The 21,725-nt window shown below is 43.6% G+C and overlaps 1 protein-coding gene across 1 annotated transcript in view; it reads left to right on the top strand.

Annotated features, from left to right (window-relative positions):
- Window positions 1-6,200, top strand: part of ddhd1b (DDHD domain containing 1b) — a 174,778-nt gene extending 168,578 nt beyond the window's left edge. Inside the window, exon 13 of the mRNA XM_026142758.2 lies at window positions 571-6,200. Coding sequence (XP_025998543.1) covers window positions 571-755 — 185 coding nt within the window. The 3' untranslated portion in view covers window positions 756-6,200. The remainder of the gene's footprint in view (window positions 1-570) is intronic.
- The last annotated feature ends 15,525 nt before the right edge of the window (window positions 6,201-21,725 follow it).

Here is a 21,725-nt window from a genome sequence, read left to right as displayed (position 1 = left end):
CGGACTGTCTTCAGAAGTATTTTTTCTTTGCAGTACTTCCAAGCACTCTATTGCTTTTTATATATTCCTCTTGATTGTATATATTTCTCCTCTTTGTTATGTATTCCCGCTGTCTGCTATTTATATTTTATAGAATAGAATAGAATAGAATAGAATTCAACTTTATTGTCATTGCACATGTCACAGGTACAGGGCAACGATTATTCCTGCACAGCTGATTTTGTGCACCCACAATTTTGTTGTACATGTACAATGACAATAAAGGGCTATTCTATTAAATTTTTTGATGAGAAAGAAAGGTTGGTGGTTACAAATGTATTACATTCAGTATTTATAAATATGTTTTATGATCTACTGTAGTTTACTAATGCATACCTACAAAATATTCAATGTTTGGTTAATAGTAAGAGTTTAGGCCAAAAGTAGAAATTTTATTGCTCCAGTAAACTGAAATGGAAACCACATGTTGCATAGTGAAAAAAAGTCAAATGAACTTCTTCAGTATGAGTATTCAGCACCAGCCTGGCTCACATGATCTTAGATCCTAATATGGCATTTCTTCTGTTGCAGTGGAATTGGAGAGACGCATTGACTTCGAGCTGCGGGAGGGATTAGTAGAAAGCCGCTATTGGTCAGCTGTGACTTCACATACAGCCTATTGGTGCTCATATGATGTGGCTCTGTTTCTCCTCACCTTTATGTACAGACAACATGAGCTTCCTGAACCTGCTGAAGACAACTCAGACGCCACATAAGTGCAAAGTGAGAGTGGGACCTGTACGCCTGAGTCAATTTACTTTCTTTTTCCAACTTTTGAAATCCAAATTCAATTTCAAAAATGTTGGGATGCTGTATAAAATGTAAATGAAAAAAGAATTTTCAAATTTCAAATTCCGTTTTATTCACAATGCAACAAAGAAAACATATCAGATGTTAACACTGAGAAAATTTACCATAAAAAAACCAAGGCCTTTTTAATTTTATTGAGACTTGTAACCAAGTCTCAAAAAGTTTGCACAGTTTCACGTTTACCACTGTGCACCACTACCTTTTCTGTTGTAGCTGGACTTCTGCGAGAGGAATGCTGCCTCATTCTTGTCTGTCTATGTTGTGTTGCTCTAAAACCTCTATATACATTTCAGCATTGATGGTGCCTTCCCAGATACATAGGTTGCCAATTACATAGGCACAAATGAAACCCTGTACCATCAGAAATGCAGGCTTTTAACTGGGTGCTGATAACAAGCTGGGTGACGCCTCTTATCGTTAGTCCTGAGGATAAGGTATTCATGTTTTCCAAAAACAATTTCAAATTTCTGTTGTGTGTTCAGAGAACGTTTTTCTATTTTGTCCATTCTGAGACAAAGAATGGACTGAGACTGTCTTCTCTGAGCTTTGACCCAGAGAAAAGTGATCATGTTCACATATGGCTTCTTTTTTGCATAATAGAGCTTTAATCTGCATATGTAGATGGCACAACAAACTGTGTTCAGACAGTGATTTCTGGAAGTGTTCCTGAACCATGCAGGGATTTCCATGACAGAATTATGCTTGGGAATCTAAAGACTACCAATCTCATAAATCCTTGAGGAGACTGCTGTTGTAATTTGGTACTATATAAATTAAAATAACATCACTCTAAAACCCTAACCACTAACCCTCTGAATGCGGCTTGTTGTTGGTTCACTGCTGTATAGTTCTACCTCCTTTGCACCGAATATATATGTGTAGCATGGCTTCTTTAATGGTTCCTCCTCCTTTTGTAATAGCGATACTAAATTTAGCCTGTTTGTAGTTTTGGAGACCCAGCACTGCACCCTTGAAAAACCTGTACCTAGCCAGGCCCCTGTAGTTGGTGTAGGAGAAGGTAGTTTTACAAATGTGTGCCTTAAAGCAGGTATCCCATAAACCGGAGAGGAAATGGTGTTTCGACACTGTGTCAAGCTTGTGAAGTGCAGATGTTTTGAAACACTGCTCCGAAGCATGGTTCAAAACACCTGGGTCGCATGACCACAACTAAACAAGGTTTTGATGCACTTCACCCCAATTTCAACCGGTGCCAAACCTGCTCCTTCTAGGCATTACAAAGCACCAGGATTCCAATGTTTCAAGAATCTGAGTCATTTGTAATTACTTCAATTAAACACTGGAATCTATAGTGTAATCAATCCAATATTATATAGATATATACATAATATGTAAAGACCTCTTTTGAATGATTACTAGCATCAAGACAGAGACTGGGGGCTTCTAGCACAAAGCTGACACTAACACCTGGAAAGCTTCAAAATCAACCAAAGACGTCCAAAGTTTGAAGTCTTTGAGGAAAAAACGAGACAGACTGAGCTCCAGACAGCTGGAAACCTCTGTGGTTATTCCAGTAAACACAGTGGTCTTTTCTAAGAATGATTTACTTTGTAAATTAAGTTGCTGAAAGCAATATGACTATTAACAGAGGAAAAATTTTGCTGAAGTACACCGATCACTATAGTCACAGGCTGCCACCCATCTTTAACGGTCCCAATATTTTTCTGGCCTCCAAAATATGTGTTGATCATAATTATTAACAGTCTGGTATGATGAGTAGCTTTGTTTGGAATTGTGCAGAGCTCGTCTGTGCCAGTGTAGTGTACTGGTGTAGTGAAGGTTGGCCAGCAGATGTCATCATGGAGACGGGTTTCAGATTGTTTCAAAGCCTCAATACAACTCTGGCACAAATGCTTTGAGTGTTTCAGTGTTTCACAAAGTCTCACTTTGCCCATCTATAGGTTTGATTTACCCCATTATAACTGCCCTAACACACAACAAACACAGGGGATATAACTACTGGCTGATCAGTCCAGGACGTAAGCACATAAGGTAATAACAAATACTAACAAATTATGTAACACCAAACAAAACAAAATAACTGTTAATTTAATAACCTCTTCAAATCAATAATACTGAACAACAATGCCTAGTGTGAGTCTATATATTAGTAAAAACTAAAACCTGTTTGTAGATTCTGTGTTACCCAGAGAATAGCTTTGTGCGCCAATTCAATTTTAAACAATTTTCTTAAAGGCCACTTTACCTAACTCAAAGCATTCAATGGAGATGTGCCATGTACATTAGCTGAACTGTAAAGACACAAGCATGCAGAGAATCTGACACTAACACCTCACACTAAATTTGCTAATGTGCTATGCATACATTAGAATTCAGAGAAAAGTTTAACCTGCCAGTTAAATGTTTTAACTTGTTTTCACTGATCCCTTGTAATATGTGTTTGCACTTTTGTTTTTTAGTTGAAACCCATTATATGTGATGTCCTATATATGCATCGGTGTAGAGAATTTGGGGGCCAACAAAAATTAGGAGACAGCTAACAACAACAACAACAAGAAAACAGTTTCAACCAAGAGAGGTCTAGGTTCTGCACAGTAAGGATAAATTATATATCCTTTCTGTGTGTAGAACAGTTCTGAATTTGAGAATAGGTTGTTGTTTGTTTGTTTGTTTGTTTTTTGCCTGTCCCATTTGGTTCTTTAGCCATCAGAATTGTTGTCTGAAGACCAACAAGGATACCCAATGGATTTACTTTGCCAAATGGATCTTCGTGGCATTGCCCTATTGGTCCATTTGGTCGATCTTTGTTTTTATTATTTATTATATTTTATTTTCAGATGTTACAGACGGGACAGACATGAGTGAGAGATAGGAAAGGGAGAAAGAAAGAGGAAGGAAAGGAAAAACAGAAGGGGAGAGGGACAGTGAGAAAGGGGGGGAGAAAAAAAATAAAAATCTCCTGGATCACCTGTTGAGAGAAGAATAGAAAACAAGCAAAAAAAACAAAAAAAAAAACAAAGCAACATACTAAACACAACACCATCGCATTAATCTAGCTAAGTGTAAACAGCAGTAAATACTAAATATTCAATGTTGTTGTGCAGCACGCAGGACAGATGTGCTTCGAAGTAGCAGCCAAGAAAGGTATAATTTAAGTCTACGAGCAGTGAACACCCGTGTGCATACCTGTGTGGATCAGCGCGCTTGTATTCCAAAGGTTTCTCCATGTAACGATCTGCTAGGGAGTGTGGGGGGGCCACAGCCCCGTCCTCCAGGGTGTGAAGCAGGTATGGAGGAGATCAAAACTCCAGACATCCAGAGGCCCCCAGAACACAAGAGACCATAGAAGACCAACAGAGGGGCAGCCGCGCCACTGTCCCAGCAAGAGCTGAGGAGAGTCCCAGATGAGGGCTCACTCAGCTGCCGCGGAGCAGAAGCCAGGGGGAGTTGCAGTGACGCGCCCGTGAGCTCCGCCGGCAGCCAGCTGTGCCTGAGTGACCGAGCCCGAGGCCGGGGGCACCCCACCTCCGAAGTGGCCCGAGCGAGCCCCAGGTCCCAGGCCCCGATAAGCGGCCGCCAAGGAGTGAGCCGGTGTGTACCTGGACGCCCACCCCCAGACACAAAGAACCACCAACGCACCGACACCTGAGGGAGTCCGCCACCGGCAGGGGAAGTGGTGGTAGGTGGAGATAGGCCTCCAAACCTTGGAGGGCCTGAGGTGTCCCCAGAGAGGTGGTGTCTGATACCCAACCTGACATATAGACACAGACATACAGGCACACACAGACACAAACATCCATTCCCCCCCTCATGCTCTCATATGCACTTACTCCACACTCAACCAACGTGGAGACAGACATAAAGAGACGCTGTACACACGATCACACTCCCCAAGCGTACTCTACAAACCGGGTGTTTGTTTGTTTTTGCATTTTTAGCTTGTACCTTAAAAAGTCCAGTCAGCTTGTCAATTGTTTTGAATACCAAAACCTACAAAAAGTACCCTTGGATTCAAATGTACTATTATTTTAAATGTTTATAAAAATATAGTGATGTTTTCATCCTCAGTTTAATATTGAATAAAATCAGATCTAATATCAAATATGTTGGACATGAAATATTATGTTTTCTAAAAATTGTTAGGAAAAGGCCCTAAATGTCTGATGATGTGGGGTGGCCAAATACTCTGCATTGCTGTAAAAGGTAGCATAGCAAGGATACATGGTAAATGAAGACAGTTTTCATGAATGATGCATGATGATACATACTGTATGACTTAAAATCATAGAATCATTAGATTGCATTATTAACAGTACTGGGTGGCAGACTGCCCTTTAACTATCACTGGTGCTGATGGTGGTCCCCTTTGCTGCGTGTATCTTTTGCGTTGGAATGTGACTGGAGGCTTTTCTCCTTTTCTGCATTACCCTGTGATAGGTTTGTAGCTTAAACCCATTCGCTGGAACGTTCAAGACAATTCAACTACACAGCAAAAGCAAGACGCGAGTAGGCAAAGTTCTTTGTGTTATTCATGCATGAGGGAGGCCTGCCTCGTTCCACCCACTTGACCTCCGTCAGCCTCTCAGCCAGGTTCCCTGTAGCACTCCTTTTATTGTGGTCACATGAATATGCATAGGTTCACTAACATATGACGTTTCATATAGGTATACATGTGGACAAAGAATACCTCGTCTGTGTGTGTGTGTGTGTGGGGGGGGGGGGGGTCAGAGTGTGACCCCATAAATGACTTCCCTAAACCTGCTGGTTTGGAAGTCCAGCAGTTCATCTAAACAAAAGGAACTTAGAGTAAAGCAGATATACGTGTGTTTGCTATACCATATATCAGTAAGAGCAGATATAACCTCTCTCCTGACCTTAAGTTGTGTGTGCATGCCAGAGTGCTCTGGGAGGCACACAGAGTCTCCACAGACTACTAAGGATCAACCCTCTACCAACATGACATTGATTATGCAACTCTAAGCATGTATGAGTAAATATTTCTAAGCATAAAAAACAATCCACTATATAAACCTGACACCCTGGAAGCAAAATGAAAACACTAACGATATTGAGAATTAAAAGGTTTCCATATCACATTGAGAAACAGAATATGTCTTTTGGACCCATCAACGATGCTGTTTACATTTTGTACAGTGACAACTTTTTCAGTCTTTTTTTTTCTTTTTTTTAATAAATGTAGTTATGTCAAATGTTACTTTGCAACTGATGAAATGAGAAGTCTAGCTAACACCATGTTTCTGTCTAGCTACCCCCTTCTGCCTACATTGTACAGTTCCTTCATGACTGATGTGGCTCTTATTAGATTCTTGTTGTTTTTTTTTCCATTTTATGATTAAAAAACCAGGAACATACACTTCTTTCTCTGGTCTTCATTTTACATTGTGAAAGATTTAATTTGTATATGCAGAACACACTTCTGATTTAGCACATACTATTATGGGTGTAATAAAAGACAAGGGAGAATTTTTAAATAAAAATTATATTACTCTGCTTGAAATGTTTAACCCCGTTCAAACCATTTTTGGACAGAAACAACAACAACAAAAACAACTTTAGTTATTACTAATCTATGTTATATGTCCAACACAATATGTCTCGCTCACCATGTCGAAAATGTTTTACACATATAGCAGCAAAGATGAACAGGCACATGGCTAAAAAAATGAGCAGGACACAGAAAGGAATTGGTAGGAATACTAGAGCGAAACACTAGCTAGTGCTGTCAACCCAGGTACAGCAAGGCCTATGACTCAATGCCCCGCATGTAGATCCTGGAATGCCTCAAACTATACAAGGTCAACAGGACCTTTAGATCCTTCATCGGGAACTCAATGGGGATGTGGTGAACAACACTAGAGTCCAACTTCAAGAAAATAGCGCAAGTCACCATTAGGGATGAGTATCGAACACCGGTTCTTGTTGAGAACCGGTTCCCACTGTTTCAATTCCTTGGAATTGTTTGCCATTTTTGCAAACGATTCCCTTATCGATTCCAGTCGCTCCGAATGACGTCACCACGTTGCGGAGCATCAATTACCTGGCAAGAAACATGGCGGCTCAAACGCTCAAAAGTTTGGTTATACTTTACGAGAACAGATGACAACAGGGCAACTTGCAATACTTGAAAAGTAGACATTTCACTTAAGGGAGGAAACACTACGAATATGCAAAAGCATTTGCTCACAAAACACGCGATAACCTTAAATGAATGTCGTGTTTTTAATTCCGCTCCGGACTCGTGAATCTCAACCCAGCAGCAGTGGTAATGTTTGCACGTCCTCTCCCGTTAATGCGGCAGGTAAATAATCAACTAACAGTGCATATTATGTTCGCGCGATCTGCCTTATTACAAAACCTGCCATTACTGTGCATTTAGGTGACCATGATGAGAGACACAGACAGAGTCTGGCTCAGATGCTGGCATTTCTCACTGCAGTCAGAATCATATGTTGCATGAATGTTTTGGAGATGTTCACACAGGTGGTTGCTGTTGCCATTCCTGGTTAAAAATCTTGAAGTTGAGGATCACTGTGAAGAAATTCCAGGGATGGCTCTGGACAAACTGCACTGCAGAGAACTCCCTGAACCCTGTTGTAAATATTATTATCTTCTCAATTGTGGATGCTCCCTCTAGAATAAGACCAGAGAAATCATAACAGGCAAACATTAATTTTGAACATGCACTCTACAACGTTTCCTACTGAATCAATCAGATAAAAATTGAAGGTGAATACTGGAGGTGATCTCTTAAAAATGCCACCACCTGGTTTTCTGCTGTTCACCTGTTGTTCTCTGTACTGGAAAATTTTAAAAGGAGCTGTTTGTAGAAGATGTCTGGTTTCACCTTTGTAGTGTAGGCCTGTGACAAAGTAGGGGGTGGAACACAACTGGATAATATTGGATTTTTGTTGGAAAAATATCCATCCATCCATTCTTAAAGCAGAGAAGCATATGAATAAATAGATATTGGAACAGGTCATGCCATTCAAGTGATTGCTGTGACCTGGGACCTGGAAGATGTTCCTAACCATTATGTGCTTGTCGCCAACCTTTCTAACAGGACTAAGGCAACCTGCAATCACCAGGTAGTCTTGTAGTTCAGAAATTTGATTTTGGATGTCCTCAGTGGTCTGAGGATGAACAATCGGAAGAAAAAATAATGTTTCAGATTCCAAATGCACTGCAACAGATTCTCTTTTTAAAAACACATTACATGTTTTGGGTCCAGTTTTCTGGGCATGCAACTTGGGGACAGCACACACAAAAAAACAACAAACACAGAAACCTAGGTGTGTGCAATAACATTAGGAGAATCATTTAAAGTAATATAATGTACTGAAAAAAACAACAACTATGTTTGATGCTTTATCATCTATTAAATATTAGATACTCTAAGGCTACTGTTGTATTGTGATTGTTATTTTCCATTTTTTAATTTAGACTTAAAAAATGCCCATGGATTTCATCATTTCGATCTTTGGCTGCACGTCTCCATATTAATTACATCTTCAGTTTTTGGTAAAGCATTACTTGGACCCTTTGTTAAACATTCAAACAGACTGGTGGATAAGGTCCTCCACTGCGAGGAAGGTCCTCTTAAACAGCTATCAAAACTGACAACACAATGATATTGACAACAACAGAATATGTACAGAATTTGCCTATACTGTAGATTTCATTTCTGGATTGAACTTACCTGTGAAATCAATGGCCAAATTCTTCTTTTCTTCTGTCCCCTCAAAGCTCAATGATTACTCCAGAGATTGTATAAGCAGCACCTAAGTCCACTACCGGCATCATTATCGAATTTAACTTGGATGCGGTTTTTGGGATTGTAGGATGTGAGAAGCCTGTAAAAGCATCATCATCCAATATAGTCGAGTAACTGATGTTCAAAAGGTATGTGCTATTCATACCAGTTCTTGAAGCTATTCCAGAAATTAAGTCCTTTGCTAATACTGTATGTCTACACCTTTGTGTAATGGGGAAGGCTTTAGGACCCAGGGGACCCAATGGAGGGTATAAAAGAGGAAGTAGCAGCTGGTGCTCTTCATTTCCACTGATGAGCGGCTGTGAACAATGGTTGTGTGAGTAGGTGAAGAGCCTGAGAAGTTTTAATTGTCTGCTACACAAACAGTTGTTTTAAACCTCTACAGCAGAGGTTCAAGTAGTGATTTTAGAAGATAAGCCAAGATAAGCCAGGTGTGCAGCAAACACAGTTGTCTGCGGGAGGGCAGGCTGCACATGTGAATTTGTCACTGTTTTTTCCTCCTTCTCTTTTTCGTTGTGTTTCTCTCCCAAGTTGGTTTTAGAGTAGGGTCACCTTTTAAAACTGTTTGTTTTGATGCCGGGTTTGTTTTTATTTCTACTGGGCTGGTGCAATATTAGTCTGGCAATGTGCAATCCCTGAGCTGGGCTCTTACCTTAGGGGAAGTAGATCTTTTAGAGGTGCTCCATGTGGATTTGCAGTGAATAAGTTTTATTAAGAGTGATTTTAGTGCCACCGATTATTGCCTGAACTAAAACACTTAGTGCATGCGATAAGTGTTCTGTTGGGCTCGTATTTATTTGGGGTGGATTTGTTTCTTTTAAAGCAACGAGCATCTGGGACCACCGGGGTAGAGCAAGCCCTCAGGTGATAGTTGCATTGCTGGCAGGTTGCACCAATAAGACTATCTTGTGGTTGTTAGTGACCTTTTCCATTTTGATGTTTTAGGCCTTTTGCATGCCCTTTGTGTTCTTTTAAAATAAATTTTAACATATCTGACTGATATTGACCCTCTTGTCCCGTTTATTCTGGGCTCGTTCCTGTAAGAGCTTTGGGCCTGAAAGTTTGCACAAGTAGTATAGAGGCCCTTAGTGGTTACTCGGTGGCGTTTACTCGCTACATTTGTCTGTTGTTTGTCTTTAAAAACGTGTACATACAGTGGGGCAAAAAAGTATTTAGTCAGCCACCGATTGTGCAAGTTCCCCCACTTAAAATGATGACAGAGGTCAGTAATTTGCACCAGAGGTACACTTCAACTGTGAGAGACAGAATGTGAAAAAAAAATCCATGAATCCACATGGTAGGATTTGTAAAGAATTTATTCGTAAATCAGGGTGGAAAATAAGTATTTGGTCAATAACAAAAATACAACTCAATACTTTGTAACATAACCTTTGTTGGCAATAACAGAGGTCAAACGTTTACTATAGGTCTTTACCAGGTTTGTACACACAGTAGCTGGTATTTTGGCCCATTCCTCCATGCAGATCTTCTCGAGAGCAGTGATGTTTTGGGGCTGTCGCCGAGCAACACAGACTTTCAACTCCCGCCACAGATTCTCTATGGGGTTGAGGTCTGGAGACTGGCTAGGCCACTCCAGGACTTTCAAATGCTTCTTACGGAGCCACTCCTTTGTTGCCCGGGCGGTGTGTTTTGGATCCTTGTCATGTTGGAAGACCCAGCCTCGTTTCATCTTCAAAGTTCTCACTGATGGAAGGAGGTTTTGGCTCAAAATCTCACGATACATGGCCCCATTCATTCTGTCCTTAACACGGATCAGTCGTCCTGTCCCCTTGGCAGAAAAACAGCCCCATAGCATGATGTTTCCACCCCCATGCTTCACAGTAGGTATGGTGTTCTTGGGATGCAACTCAGTATTCTTCTTCCTCCAAACACGACGAGTTGAGTTTATACCAAAAGTTTCTACTTTGGTTTCATCTGACCACATGACATTCTCCCAATCCTCTGCTGTAGCATCCATGTGCTCTCTGGCAAACTTCAGACGGGCCTGGACATGCACTGGCTTCAGCAGCGGAACACGTCTGGCACTGCGGGATTTGATTCCCTGCCGTTGTAGTGTGTTACTGATGGTGACCTTTGTTACTTTGGTCCCAGCTCTCTGCAGGTCATTCACCAGGTCCCCCCGTGTGGTTCTGGGATCTTTGCTCACCGTTCTCATGATCATTTTGACCCCACGGGATGAGATCTTGCGTGGAGCCCCAGATCGAGGGAGATTATCAGTGGTCTTGTATGTCTTCCATTTTCTGATGATTGCTCCCACAGTTGATTTTTTCACACCAAGCTGCTTGCCTATTGTAGATTCACTCTTCCCAGTCTGGTGCAGGTCTACAATACTTTTCCTGGTGTCCTTCGAAAGCTCTTTGGTCTTGGCCATGGCGGAGTTTGGAGTCTGACTGTTTGAGGCTGTGGACAGGTGTCTTTTATACAGATGATGAGTTCAAACAGGTGCCATTCATACAGGTAACGAGTGGGGGACAGAAAAGCTTCTTACAGAGGACGTTACAGGTCTGTGAGAGCCAGAGATTTTCCTTGTTCGAGGTGACCAAATACTTATTTTCCACCCTGATTTATGAATAAATTCTTTACAAATCCTACCATGTGAATTCATGGATTTTTTTTTTTTCACATTCTGTCTCTCACAGAAGTGTACCTCTGGTGCAAATTACTGACCTCTGTCATCATTTTAAGTGGGGGAACTTGCACAATCGGTGGCTGACTAAATACTTTTTTGCCCCACTGTATGTATTAAAATTATACAATAGAAGGTGTTGTGGAGGTATGTAATAACGACAGGAGAGGTCTCTGTGTCTCACTCCAACTTTATTAACTGACTCTCAGAACTTCACATATATTGAGCGCCAAAATCTCCACCCCAACACTTCTGTTCAACTTGGGTGTGAGTGGAGCCACCTGGTGGTCCGCCACACATACCCCCCCCCCCTGAACACACAGTTAGGTCCCTATTCAGTCCAGGACCCTGGGTCTAAGCAAACGACCCGAACGACTGAACCTGGGAGGGAGAGAACATGCAGAGGAAGGTCCATGTCACAGGCTGGGTCTCCGACCCAGCACTCTGAGTTTTCTTTGTATTTGTCTCATTTTGTTATGTGATCAGTTTTGTGTTATTTCCTATTTTCCTTTAGTTTAGGCAGTTATTGTTCTTGGTTTTCTATGTTTTGGGGTTTTGTAATTATTCATCACGTATTAGGTCTGTTAAGTTGTGTTGTCATGTTTTAGTATTTCCTGTTTTATTCTGGCAATGTCATGTGTTCTTTGTTTATTGTATTTAGCTTTCCTCTCCTGGTCCTGTCATTAGGTTTATGTCTGTCAGCTGTTTTCCCCCATGTGTCGCCACTTCCCCTGATCACCTCATGTCTGTATTTAAGCCTTTTGTTTTCTCCATGCCATTGTCGGTTCGTCTGTTTACATCACCGCAGTCATGGTTATAGTTTTCGTCTGTTTAATCTCACCTCAGTCATAGTTATAGTTTTTTGGTCTTAGTACCTTTAGTGTTTTGTTTCTTAGTGTCTTGCCAGTTTAGTGTTTTTGGTCTCTTGGTTTATTTCCTGCCGGCATCGCAATAAAGCTTCACCTTCTGTTAAAACCTTACTACTCCTCATCGTCATCTGCTTTTGGGTCCTGTTTCCACACACACACCGGCGCACCCCGCCGTGACAGTCCATCCTGTGAACGAGGCTGGTGAAGGCGAGCAGGAAAGGCAGGAGGAGGCTCAAACGCCGGTGGTCCGGGGGTAGTCCTGGGGGGAAAACCAGAGTCTGTCAACCCCATCGAAGGAGGGCGGCCACGGCGAGGGGCCTGGGCCGGCACTACATTACCGTCCGGAAGAACATGTGCAGGTTTAAGTCTGTCAACACACACAGTCTCCCTTTGACCCCCAAAATCCAAAACAAAATGTTTCTGGCCCGGTTCAATAACCCTGAATGGGCCGTCATACAGCGGCCGCAGCGGTGTCCTGTGGGCATCGTGCCTGACAAAAACAAACTTAGCAGTCTCTAGAGTCTTTGGAACAAAGGTTTCAGGCACGCAATGGTGCACCGGACCAGGAACCCGAAGCGAGTGCAAAAGCGGGTTGAGAGATAGCACCGATGGATCGAAGCAGGGAGGAGGATTTTCGGGCAAGAATTCTCCTGGCACGCGGAGGGGCTGACCAAACACTAGCTCAGCTGGGGAAGCGCCGAGATCCTCCTTAACCGCAGAGCGCAGCCCAAGCAAAACCCACGGGAGGCGGTCAACCCAATTGCCATCCTTTAAGGAGGCGCGAAAAGCAGCCTTAAGCGACCGGTGGAACCGTTCACACATCCCATTAGCTTGCGGGTTGTATGTGGTTGTGCGGTGGACTTTAGCCCCCAGTCCATCAGCCATGGCCGACCAAAGCTCGGATATGAACTGGGGGCCTCTGTCTGACGTAATGTCCGCGGGTGGGCCGAAACGCGAGACCCAGCTTGACAAAAACGCCTTGGCCACCACTGCTGCGGTAGTGGACGCCAGGGGGACCGCCTCCGGCCACCTGGTGGTCCGGTCAACAACAGTCAAAAGGTGCGTAAAACCTTGTGACTGCGGCAGAGGACCCACCAGATCGACATGCACATGATCGAAACGTTTGCCGGGTATGAAGAACGGCTCCAGGGGCGCCTTGGTGTGTTTATGAACCTTCGCACGCTGGCAGGGAATGCACGCCGACGCCCATTCCTTAACAGATTTGCGAAGGCCTGGCCAAACAAATTTAGAGCTGACCAGTTTAACAGAGGCCCGGACCCCTGGATGAGAGAGAGCATGTACCGAGTCAAAAACTCAACGACGCCAGGAAGCGGGAACCACTGGGCGAGGGCGGCCGGTGGAAACGTCACAGACGAGGAGGGGACCACCGTCCTGCACGGGTCTGTCCTCTAGTATGAGGCCCGTCTGGGTGGATTTAAGCGCGAGGATGTCCGGGTCACTGCTCTGATCGGCAGCCATGGCGGAGTAGTCTATGCCGAGAAAGACGGGAGAAACCAGCGCACGGGACAAACAGTCAGCCACATGATTGGATTTACCAGCCACGTGCCGAATGTCCGTGGTAAACTCAGAAATGGCTGCCAACTGGCGCTGCTGGCGTGCACTCCATGGATCAGAAACCTTGGACATGGCAAACGTCAAGGTCCACGTATGCGGTAAAGTGACGACCCTCGAGAAAAAAACGGAAATGACGAGTCGCCAGGTGGAGCACCAGTAGCTCCCTGTCAAAAACCTGTAATTGCGTTCGCTGTTACGTAGCGTACGGCTGAAAAAGGAGAGCGGTTGCCAGACACCCGAGATTCGCTGTTCCAGCACCGCACCCACCGCTATGTCGGACGCATCGGTGGTCAACGCAATCGGCGCTGAGGGGGATGGGTGGGCCAGAAGGGCAGCATTAGCTAACGCTGACTTAGCATCAGAAAACGCTTGGATGCTTTCCGGAAACCAGTCAACTGAGTCATTAGCTTTTTTACCTTTTAACGCCCCATAAAGGGGCTTCAGCAGATGTGCCGCTCTGGGGAGAAAACGGTTGTAAAAATTCACCATCCCCAAAAATTCCTGCAGTGCCTTAGCATTCGTGGGACGCGGAAATTCCGAAACAGCTCGGACTTTGTCAGGCAACGGAACCGCGCCCTCGGCGGAAATACGGTGCCCAAGAAAATCGAGAACGGGCAACCCAAACTGGCATTTAGACGGATTAATAATCAGTCCATGCTCCGCCAAACGCTGAAAAACCTGCCGCAGATGGAACCTGTGCTGCTCCTTTGAGCTGCTGGCCACCAGTATATCATCAAGATATACAAAAACAAAGGGCAGCCCGCGCAAGACCGAGTCCATCAACCGCTGGAAGGTTTGGGCGGCACCTTTCAGGCCAAACGGCATGCGCAGAAACTCGAAAAGGCCGAAAGGTGTAATTACGGCGGTTTTGGGGACATCCTCCGCGCGCACGGGAACCTGGTGATATCCCCGTACCAAATCGATCTTCGAAAAAACCGAGGTCCCCGCAAGATGGGCGGAAAAATCTTGGATGTGGGGAATGGGATAACGATCGTTCTCTGTGACATTATTAAGACGGTGGAAATCCCCACAAGGTCGCCACCGACCATCAGATTTAGGCACCATGTGTAACGGAGAAGCACAGGCACTGCTCGAACGTTGCACGATGCCCAGACGCTCCATGGTGGGAAATTCCTCCCGAGCAACAGCCAGTTTGGCAGGGTCGAGGCGGCGCGCGCGCGTGAACACCGGGGGCCCTACTGTAGTTATGTAATGCTCCACCCCATGCTTCGTCACAGTGCTCGAGAAGGTGGGGACAGAGAGTGAGGGAAACTCAGAAAGCAAACACTGAAAAACGTCACCCGAATCTACTGAGTTAGCATGCACCACGGGCTGAGCACCCCGAGTCAAACAGGGTAATGAGGAAAATGACACAGCATCAATTAAACGTCTGTTAGCAACATCAACCAGCAGTCCGTGAGCACAAAGAAAATCAGCGCCTATTATAGGCACAGAGCTAGCAGCAACAACAAAGTTCCACTGAAAGTCACGGTCGTGAAAGCAAACAGTCACCAACCTTTCACCGAAGGTTTTGATGGGAGAGCCATTAGCCGCTGTTAGCAATGGCCCGCAGCCCTCAGCTAGCCTGTCCGAGCCAGCCGGGGGAAGAAGGCTCTTCTGTGAGCCGGAGTCCACCAGGAAACGCCTCCCCGAGCGTGAGTCCTCTAAGAAAAGCAGCCTTTCCTTGTTGCCAGCGGTCGCGGCTGCTACAGAGCGCTGACATGCCCGTTTCCCTGGGTCTGGAAACTGCAAGGCGGGAGACAGCGCCGTGCCTTCGCTCCAAAACGCTGGTGATAAAAACAAAGCCCCTTTCCGCGGTGCCGCCGTGCAGCGATTCCGGCCACTGTGGACGAGTCGGAGGGCCCCTGGAGCATCGGTGAGGGGGCGGGGGAAAACGCTGGTGAGTCCTGAACAATCGCCTGGATGCCGAAAGTCCTGGTAGCCAGGAGGATGCGATCCGCCTCTTCCGCAAGGGAGCGGTAATCCTTCGTGGCCAATAGCGGGGAGTTGGCAAGGCCAGCGCGCACTGGAGCCGGCAGCTGTCGGAGAAAGAGGTGGGTGAAGAGAAATCCTCCGTCATCCGCGCCCAGCAAGGACAGCATGCTCTCCATGAGCTCGAGAGCGGTGCCGTCGCCCAGGCCCGCGAGGGAAAGGAGTTTCTCGGCCCGCTCAGCATCAGAGAGGGAGTAACGCCGCAGCAGCAGCGCCTTGAGGGCGGCGTACTTGCCTTGGGCTGGGGGGTCCCGGAGGAGAGTCATTACGCGGCGGGTTGACAGCGGGTCAAGTGAGGCCACCACATGGTGGTATTTAGCAGAGGTGGGACCAAGTCATTGTTTTGCAAGTCTCAAGTAAGTCTCAAGTCTTTATCCTCAAGTCTCAAGTCAAGTCTCAAGTAATGTCAGGCAAGTCAGAGTCGAGTCTCAAGTCACTGGTGTAAAAGTCCGAGTCAAGTCACAAGTCTGAAACTTTGAATTTCAAGTCCTTTCGAGTCTTTAAAAAAAAACAAACGAAAAATATGCTAAATGTAAATATTAGACCATGTAATTTTAAAATCTGTGTTTTTCTCAACACATGACAAAATAGTGAACTTAGAAAATATACACAAATTGTGAAATTGCACCTCTTTAAAATGCAGCTCAATTAAACCTAGCTCCAAGAATAATTTTCACCAACAGTTCTGAGATAAGCTGCATGTTATTCTTGGATGCGGTTGTAGGACCAGCTTTAAAATCGCATGACAAAAATATCATACACATTAAAAAAAAACTGTATCACCAACGTAGCCTGGACAACATTTGCTAGTTAGATGAAGTCAGCTATCTCATCTTAGCATATTTATATGCATATTTATAATTATACGGTTCTTGGAATGAGTGCATACACTCATGAAGTTTAGTAACTTCAGGTCACTGCAACAAGCCCAGGTACAGTTTACCGACGGATGGGTGCAGGACCTTGAAATGCACCGTGTAGAAAGTAAAGACCATCGTATGTATCATAAGTTTACCAGTCTCACAAATTGTCGTCATAAATACACATTCGTTAACCGTTTATTAATAGGACCTTTGAGCTCAACGGTAATTAATTAGTAGTGGAAATAATTTCTGGTACCCATCACAGAAATGTAGCAGTGACAATAATACTGTATGCTGTAATCGTACTGGACAATTAGTGATACAAAAAACCTATTTTATCCTGTGAATAAAAGTATATGTTTTTGTCAATGTGCCATAATAACAGAGGCGAAACGCAATATTGTGTCAGGACAATTCACTATTTATGCACAATAAATAAAGGAGCATAGCGCGACAATTTCTGTTCAGCGCCAGACTTCCTTGTAACCTATATCACCAATTATGTTAAGAAAAATGACGTATTAACTACTAAAAAACACTGACCTTCGTGTAAATGCTTGGAGCAGACTAACCTGTGAGCTGGAGTGTTCTGGGACGTTATATTTGATCTTTGAATGGCTGCAATCCAGGCCATCCGTCGCGTCTTTGTTACTTCGGAAACATGAACAATTTCTCTTCAACGACGTAATCCGATAACAACCGATCTCTTTACTCGTCGGCTTCCCGTGGCTGTCATGCGACCAGCTATTGCAGTTAATAATACAACAGCTTCTTGACATTTTTGTGTTTCTTTTTATCGCTGTATAACTGATTTTAATTGAAAGCCTGCGTGCGCTAGTACCGCTTGCCACGAGTTCCCAGAATCCTTTGCGGTTCTACCCGTGAATGACGTCACATTTTCAATCTCTATATAATATGCATGTTAAATTTTATATTTGGGGTAAAATATCAAGTCTTTTCAAGTAAACCGGTTCAAGTCCAATTCAAGTCCCAAGTCATTGGTGTAAAAGTCCAAGTCAAGTCACAAGTCTTAGAACATTTTTTCAAGTCAAGTCTAAAGTCATAAAATTAATGACTCGAGTCTGACTCGAGTCCAAGTCATGTGACTCGAGTCCACACCTCTGGTATTTAGTATCGTCGGCTGAAACTCCACGAAGAGCAAACTGAGCTTCTACGTGCACAAACCATGAAGGAGGATCGTGAAGCCAAAAATCCGGCAATTTAAGCGCCACAGCAAACGCAGCCATCGGCGGAGGTGAAAGTCCGGCGGCAGCCGATGCTTCCAGGCCGGAGCTGGCTTCGTCGTCGAGCCTTAGCATGTTCGCTACAGGGGTCACCAATGTGGAGGTATGTAATAACGACAGGAGAGGTCTCTGTGTCTCACTCCAACTTTATTAACTGATTCTCAGAACTTCACATATATTGAGCGCCAAAATCTCCACCCCAACACTTCCGTTCAACTTGGGTGTGAGTGGAGCCACCTGGTGGTCCGCCACACTGTTAACATTTTTTCCATTGTCTTGATGTTGTTACGAAATATATATTCTTAGTGCTTATTTTCTGATTATATTGTTTTATGTATTTTAATAATAAAGGCCTTTATAAACCAAGGCCAGATATGACAAAGAACTAGGTCAGAGGGTGACAGGGCGCCTAGCAACAGAGGCTTTAGTAAGGGGAAGTTAAAAAGAGAGGCATGCAGAGGCATATTAATAAAATACAGGAAACCAGACAGAAAGTGGAACTAAGTAACACACACACACATTAGTCAGACCAGAAGGAGTTGTTTTGATCGAAACTGTGTGTCTGTGTGTGACGTATAGCAGAACTATATACATGTATTGTAGCTTGCCATGCTTTTAGAACTGTGGGTGCTCGTGTCTGCAGTTCTCAGTTTCCAGAAATGTACAATAAAGATCATTTTTTGAACTTGGCCACTCTGAGTCAGAAGTCTTTCTCTGTCGCCAAAAGAATTCAAAAGAACCGAATTTAATAATGTAGACTGTATGATTCTTAGTCTGATCTTGAGACCACTGTCATGTAACAAAAAATGGGTTTTCTGGAGACTAAGTAAGTAGTAACATATGATTGAAGACATATTTTGTCAATAACATCTGAGCGGGTAAAGGTTCTTAACATTCTGCCTTCTGTGTTAAAAATGATCAGAGTTCTAAAACAGAGCTTATCCCTATTTGGTAGTCTGTATGGCAAATATTAAAAAAGCATAGAAGATAGTGCTCGTGTGATTGGGTGAATGTGGCATGTTGTATATAGCACTTTGAGTACTCCAGGAGAGGAAAAAAGCGCTATATAAGAATCAGTCCATTGGGGTACCTGGGTGGTCAATTCAGTGTTTTATGTCTATGGTTTTTGAGTCTTGCTTATTCATTACAGTTTTCGCTGTTTGACTTGTTCCTAATTTAGTTAACTGTGTTTCCAGTCTAGGTTGTTTGGTTTTTGGTCTTGTTCATGCCTGGTCTCATCTCTGTGTCGTGTTTGTCTTGGTCTTGCCTCTGTGTCGTCCCCTCTGTTCCCCTCCTCATGTCTCTGTGTGTTGCTCTCTCGCCTTCTCTCGTCCCTCTGTTTATGTTGTCAGGCTGTCCTAGTTTTCTTATCTAGTCTTTAGGATTCCCTTGTCTTGCCTCCCTGCTGTGTTGTGACGCACATATAGTCTTGTCTCTATGTTTATTCCCTTGTTTCCCAGTTGTATCTCTGTCGCTCTTGCTGTTGCCTGTTGGCATGTTCACTTCCTATTTTACTATATGGTCTCCTGTTACTGTTTTGCTTTTCCCCCTGCCTCATATGTTTGATTAGTTGCCAGCTATTTCCCCCAGGTGTTTCCTCTTTGTCCTGTTCCCCTCTTGTATTTAGTGTGTGTCACCCTCTGTTCAGCGTCACATTCTCCCTCATTAACTGTCTGTTCTGCCTGTGCTTTAGTTTCTAGTTTCTCCCAGTTTAGTTTCTGTATTTATTCATGCAGCAATAAAGCTGGTTTTGAGTTACGTTCTGTCTTTGAGTCTGCATTTTGGTCCTCCAATCCTGCCTGCCCACCTGTGCACACAGAAATCCATGACAGAGGCAGCCATCTTACAACCCTAACCCTAACCCAAGTGTCACTGACAACAGGAGGCAAGGCGGGGATACCATTTTGCCAACATCAGGCTTTGCCTTTTGTTCTAATGGCTGAAAGCTTATTTTTTTCTGCAACTGTTTGTGTCTTTGTTTTAGAACTGAAAAGCCATAGGAACTGCTTCAACCCCCAGTCTCCCAGGAAGCCTTAAAAATCTCTCTGTATTATCTATGTTTTGGTGAACTTGTCCTTAAACCACAGTAATTCTGCAAATGAAAGACAATAAACCAAATATATTAACTACTTTGTTTAAACAAATTAACAAACAGGCCTCCACAACCTAAAACACAATTACACCAATTTAAATCAGTTGTGCAGTTTTTAAAGTTATATTGACAAAAAGTGAATAAACTACTGATCAAGACTGCATCATGACATTTAAATACACCTCTTAATGGAGGTGTTTGACTGTTAATATAAAATTCACACAAAGGCTACTACAAGTCTATTTAATTAAGCAAGTTTTCATCGTTCTCTCTCCCTTGTGTCTTTTGTTATAACAGCTAAACGGCATTGCACCAACACATGGCTGTGTGTTTTTATTTCTTCTAAGGACTGAAAGCTATTATACCTACAACTGTTTCTTTGTTTTAGGGCTGAAAAGCCAAAGGATATGGGGCATTTGTTAGTGCTAGACCTCCATCACCCCCAGTCTCTCAGGAAGCTAAAATATTCTCTCTGTATTATCTGTGTTTCGGTGCCCCGGGGTGAGTGTGTAATGGACCGTGGTGAAGGACTTCTGTTTCAAAGCTCTGGTCATCAGGGGTCTTACAGCCATTGTTGTTGTTTTTTTTTTGTTTTGTTTTGTTTTTTACAGCAGTGAGATAAAGAATGAGATTTTCCCCCCCTTGTTCTGTGAATCAACCTGTCATAGCAAGCCATCCTTCTGTTAACTACAAGTCACAGCCCTATATAAATTGGTGTGTGGAGACTTTCACCAATGGCCCAGAGGAGCTACAGCATCAGTGTCTCGCAAGACATTTCTTTTTAATATAGATCACACAAATGGTAAGAAACACAATGACTAGGCTCTATATAAATGTATGACTGCATGCTTTATTCATAATGACTTTCTTTAAAAAAAAAAAAAGGTTGTTTTGTTCTTTTTTTTTTTTTTTTTTTTTTTTTTTCTTAAAAAACCAAAAACAAAGTAGGACAACAAAAGTCTCATTTTGGGGGTTGCCCTGAGAACAAATATGGTGTGTGTGTGTGTCAAATGGTTAGTGTTTTAACATATTTTGTCATCTACAGGTTTTTTCCTTGTATTCACACCCAGCGTGGTGTTGGGGCTGATGGGGCTGTATACCAGAGATGAAAATCCACATCAGAGACTACCTAACAATGGACACATCTGTTTGACCTTTCTGGACAGTTTATTAAATATTTGGTATGGCAAACTGATGGTCAGAAAAAAAGCTGAAACAGATGAGACACACACACACACACACACACACGTATGTATATATATATCCTCTACCAGAGGCCGGGGAGCTTGAGGGTCCTGCGTAGTATCTTAGCTGTTCCTAGGACTGCGCTCTTCTGGACAGAGATCTACAATGTTGTTCCCAGGAGCTACTGGAGCCACTTGCCTAGCTTGGGAGTTAATGTGAGTGGCTCCAGCAGATCCCGGGAATAACATCGGAGATCTCTGTCCAGAAGAGCGCAGTCCTGGGAACAGCTAAGATACTGCGCAGGACCCTCAAGCTCCCAGGCCTCTGGTAGAGGACCCGAGCTTGAAGGATAAACCGCCCGCAGGGGCGTGCTGTGTGTGTGTGTGAGAGAGAGAGAAACATGAAATAAAGGTGAAAGGTTGAATTGTGGGAGGCGTATGATGCATGTTTGAATGCCACAGGCCTACCCCTTTTCTGAACCGTGTTCTGCCCCAACAGTCATAATAGCTAATAAATTACAACTGACTGAGGACAGCTAGACCAACAGCAATCTGTACTTGAAAACTTAAAAGAGATTGGCAGTGCTTTTGCAACAGTTAATCTACTTATAAACTAGGGAGGGGGAACGCCATCAGAAG

Source organism: Astatotilapia calliptera, chromosome 15 (assembly GCF_964374335.1).
Source record: "Astatotilapia calliptera chromosome 15, fAstCal68.1, whole genome shotgun sequence".
In the NCBI taxonomy this organism is placed as follows: domain Eukaryota; kingdom Metazoa; phylum Chordata; class Actinopteri; order Cichliformes; family Cichlidae; genus Astatotilapia; species Astatotilapia calliptera.
The sequence above is the reverse complement of the archived record's forward strand: the minus strand, read 5'-3'. Positions and strand labels throughout refer to the sequence as shown.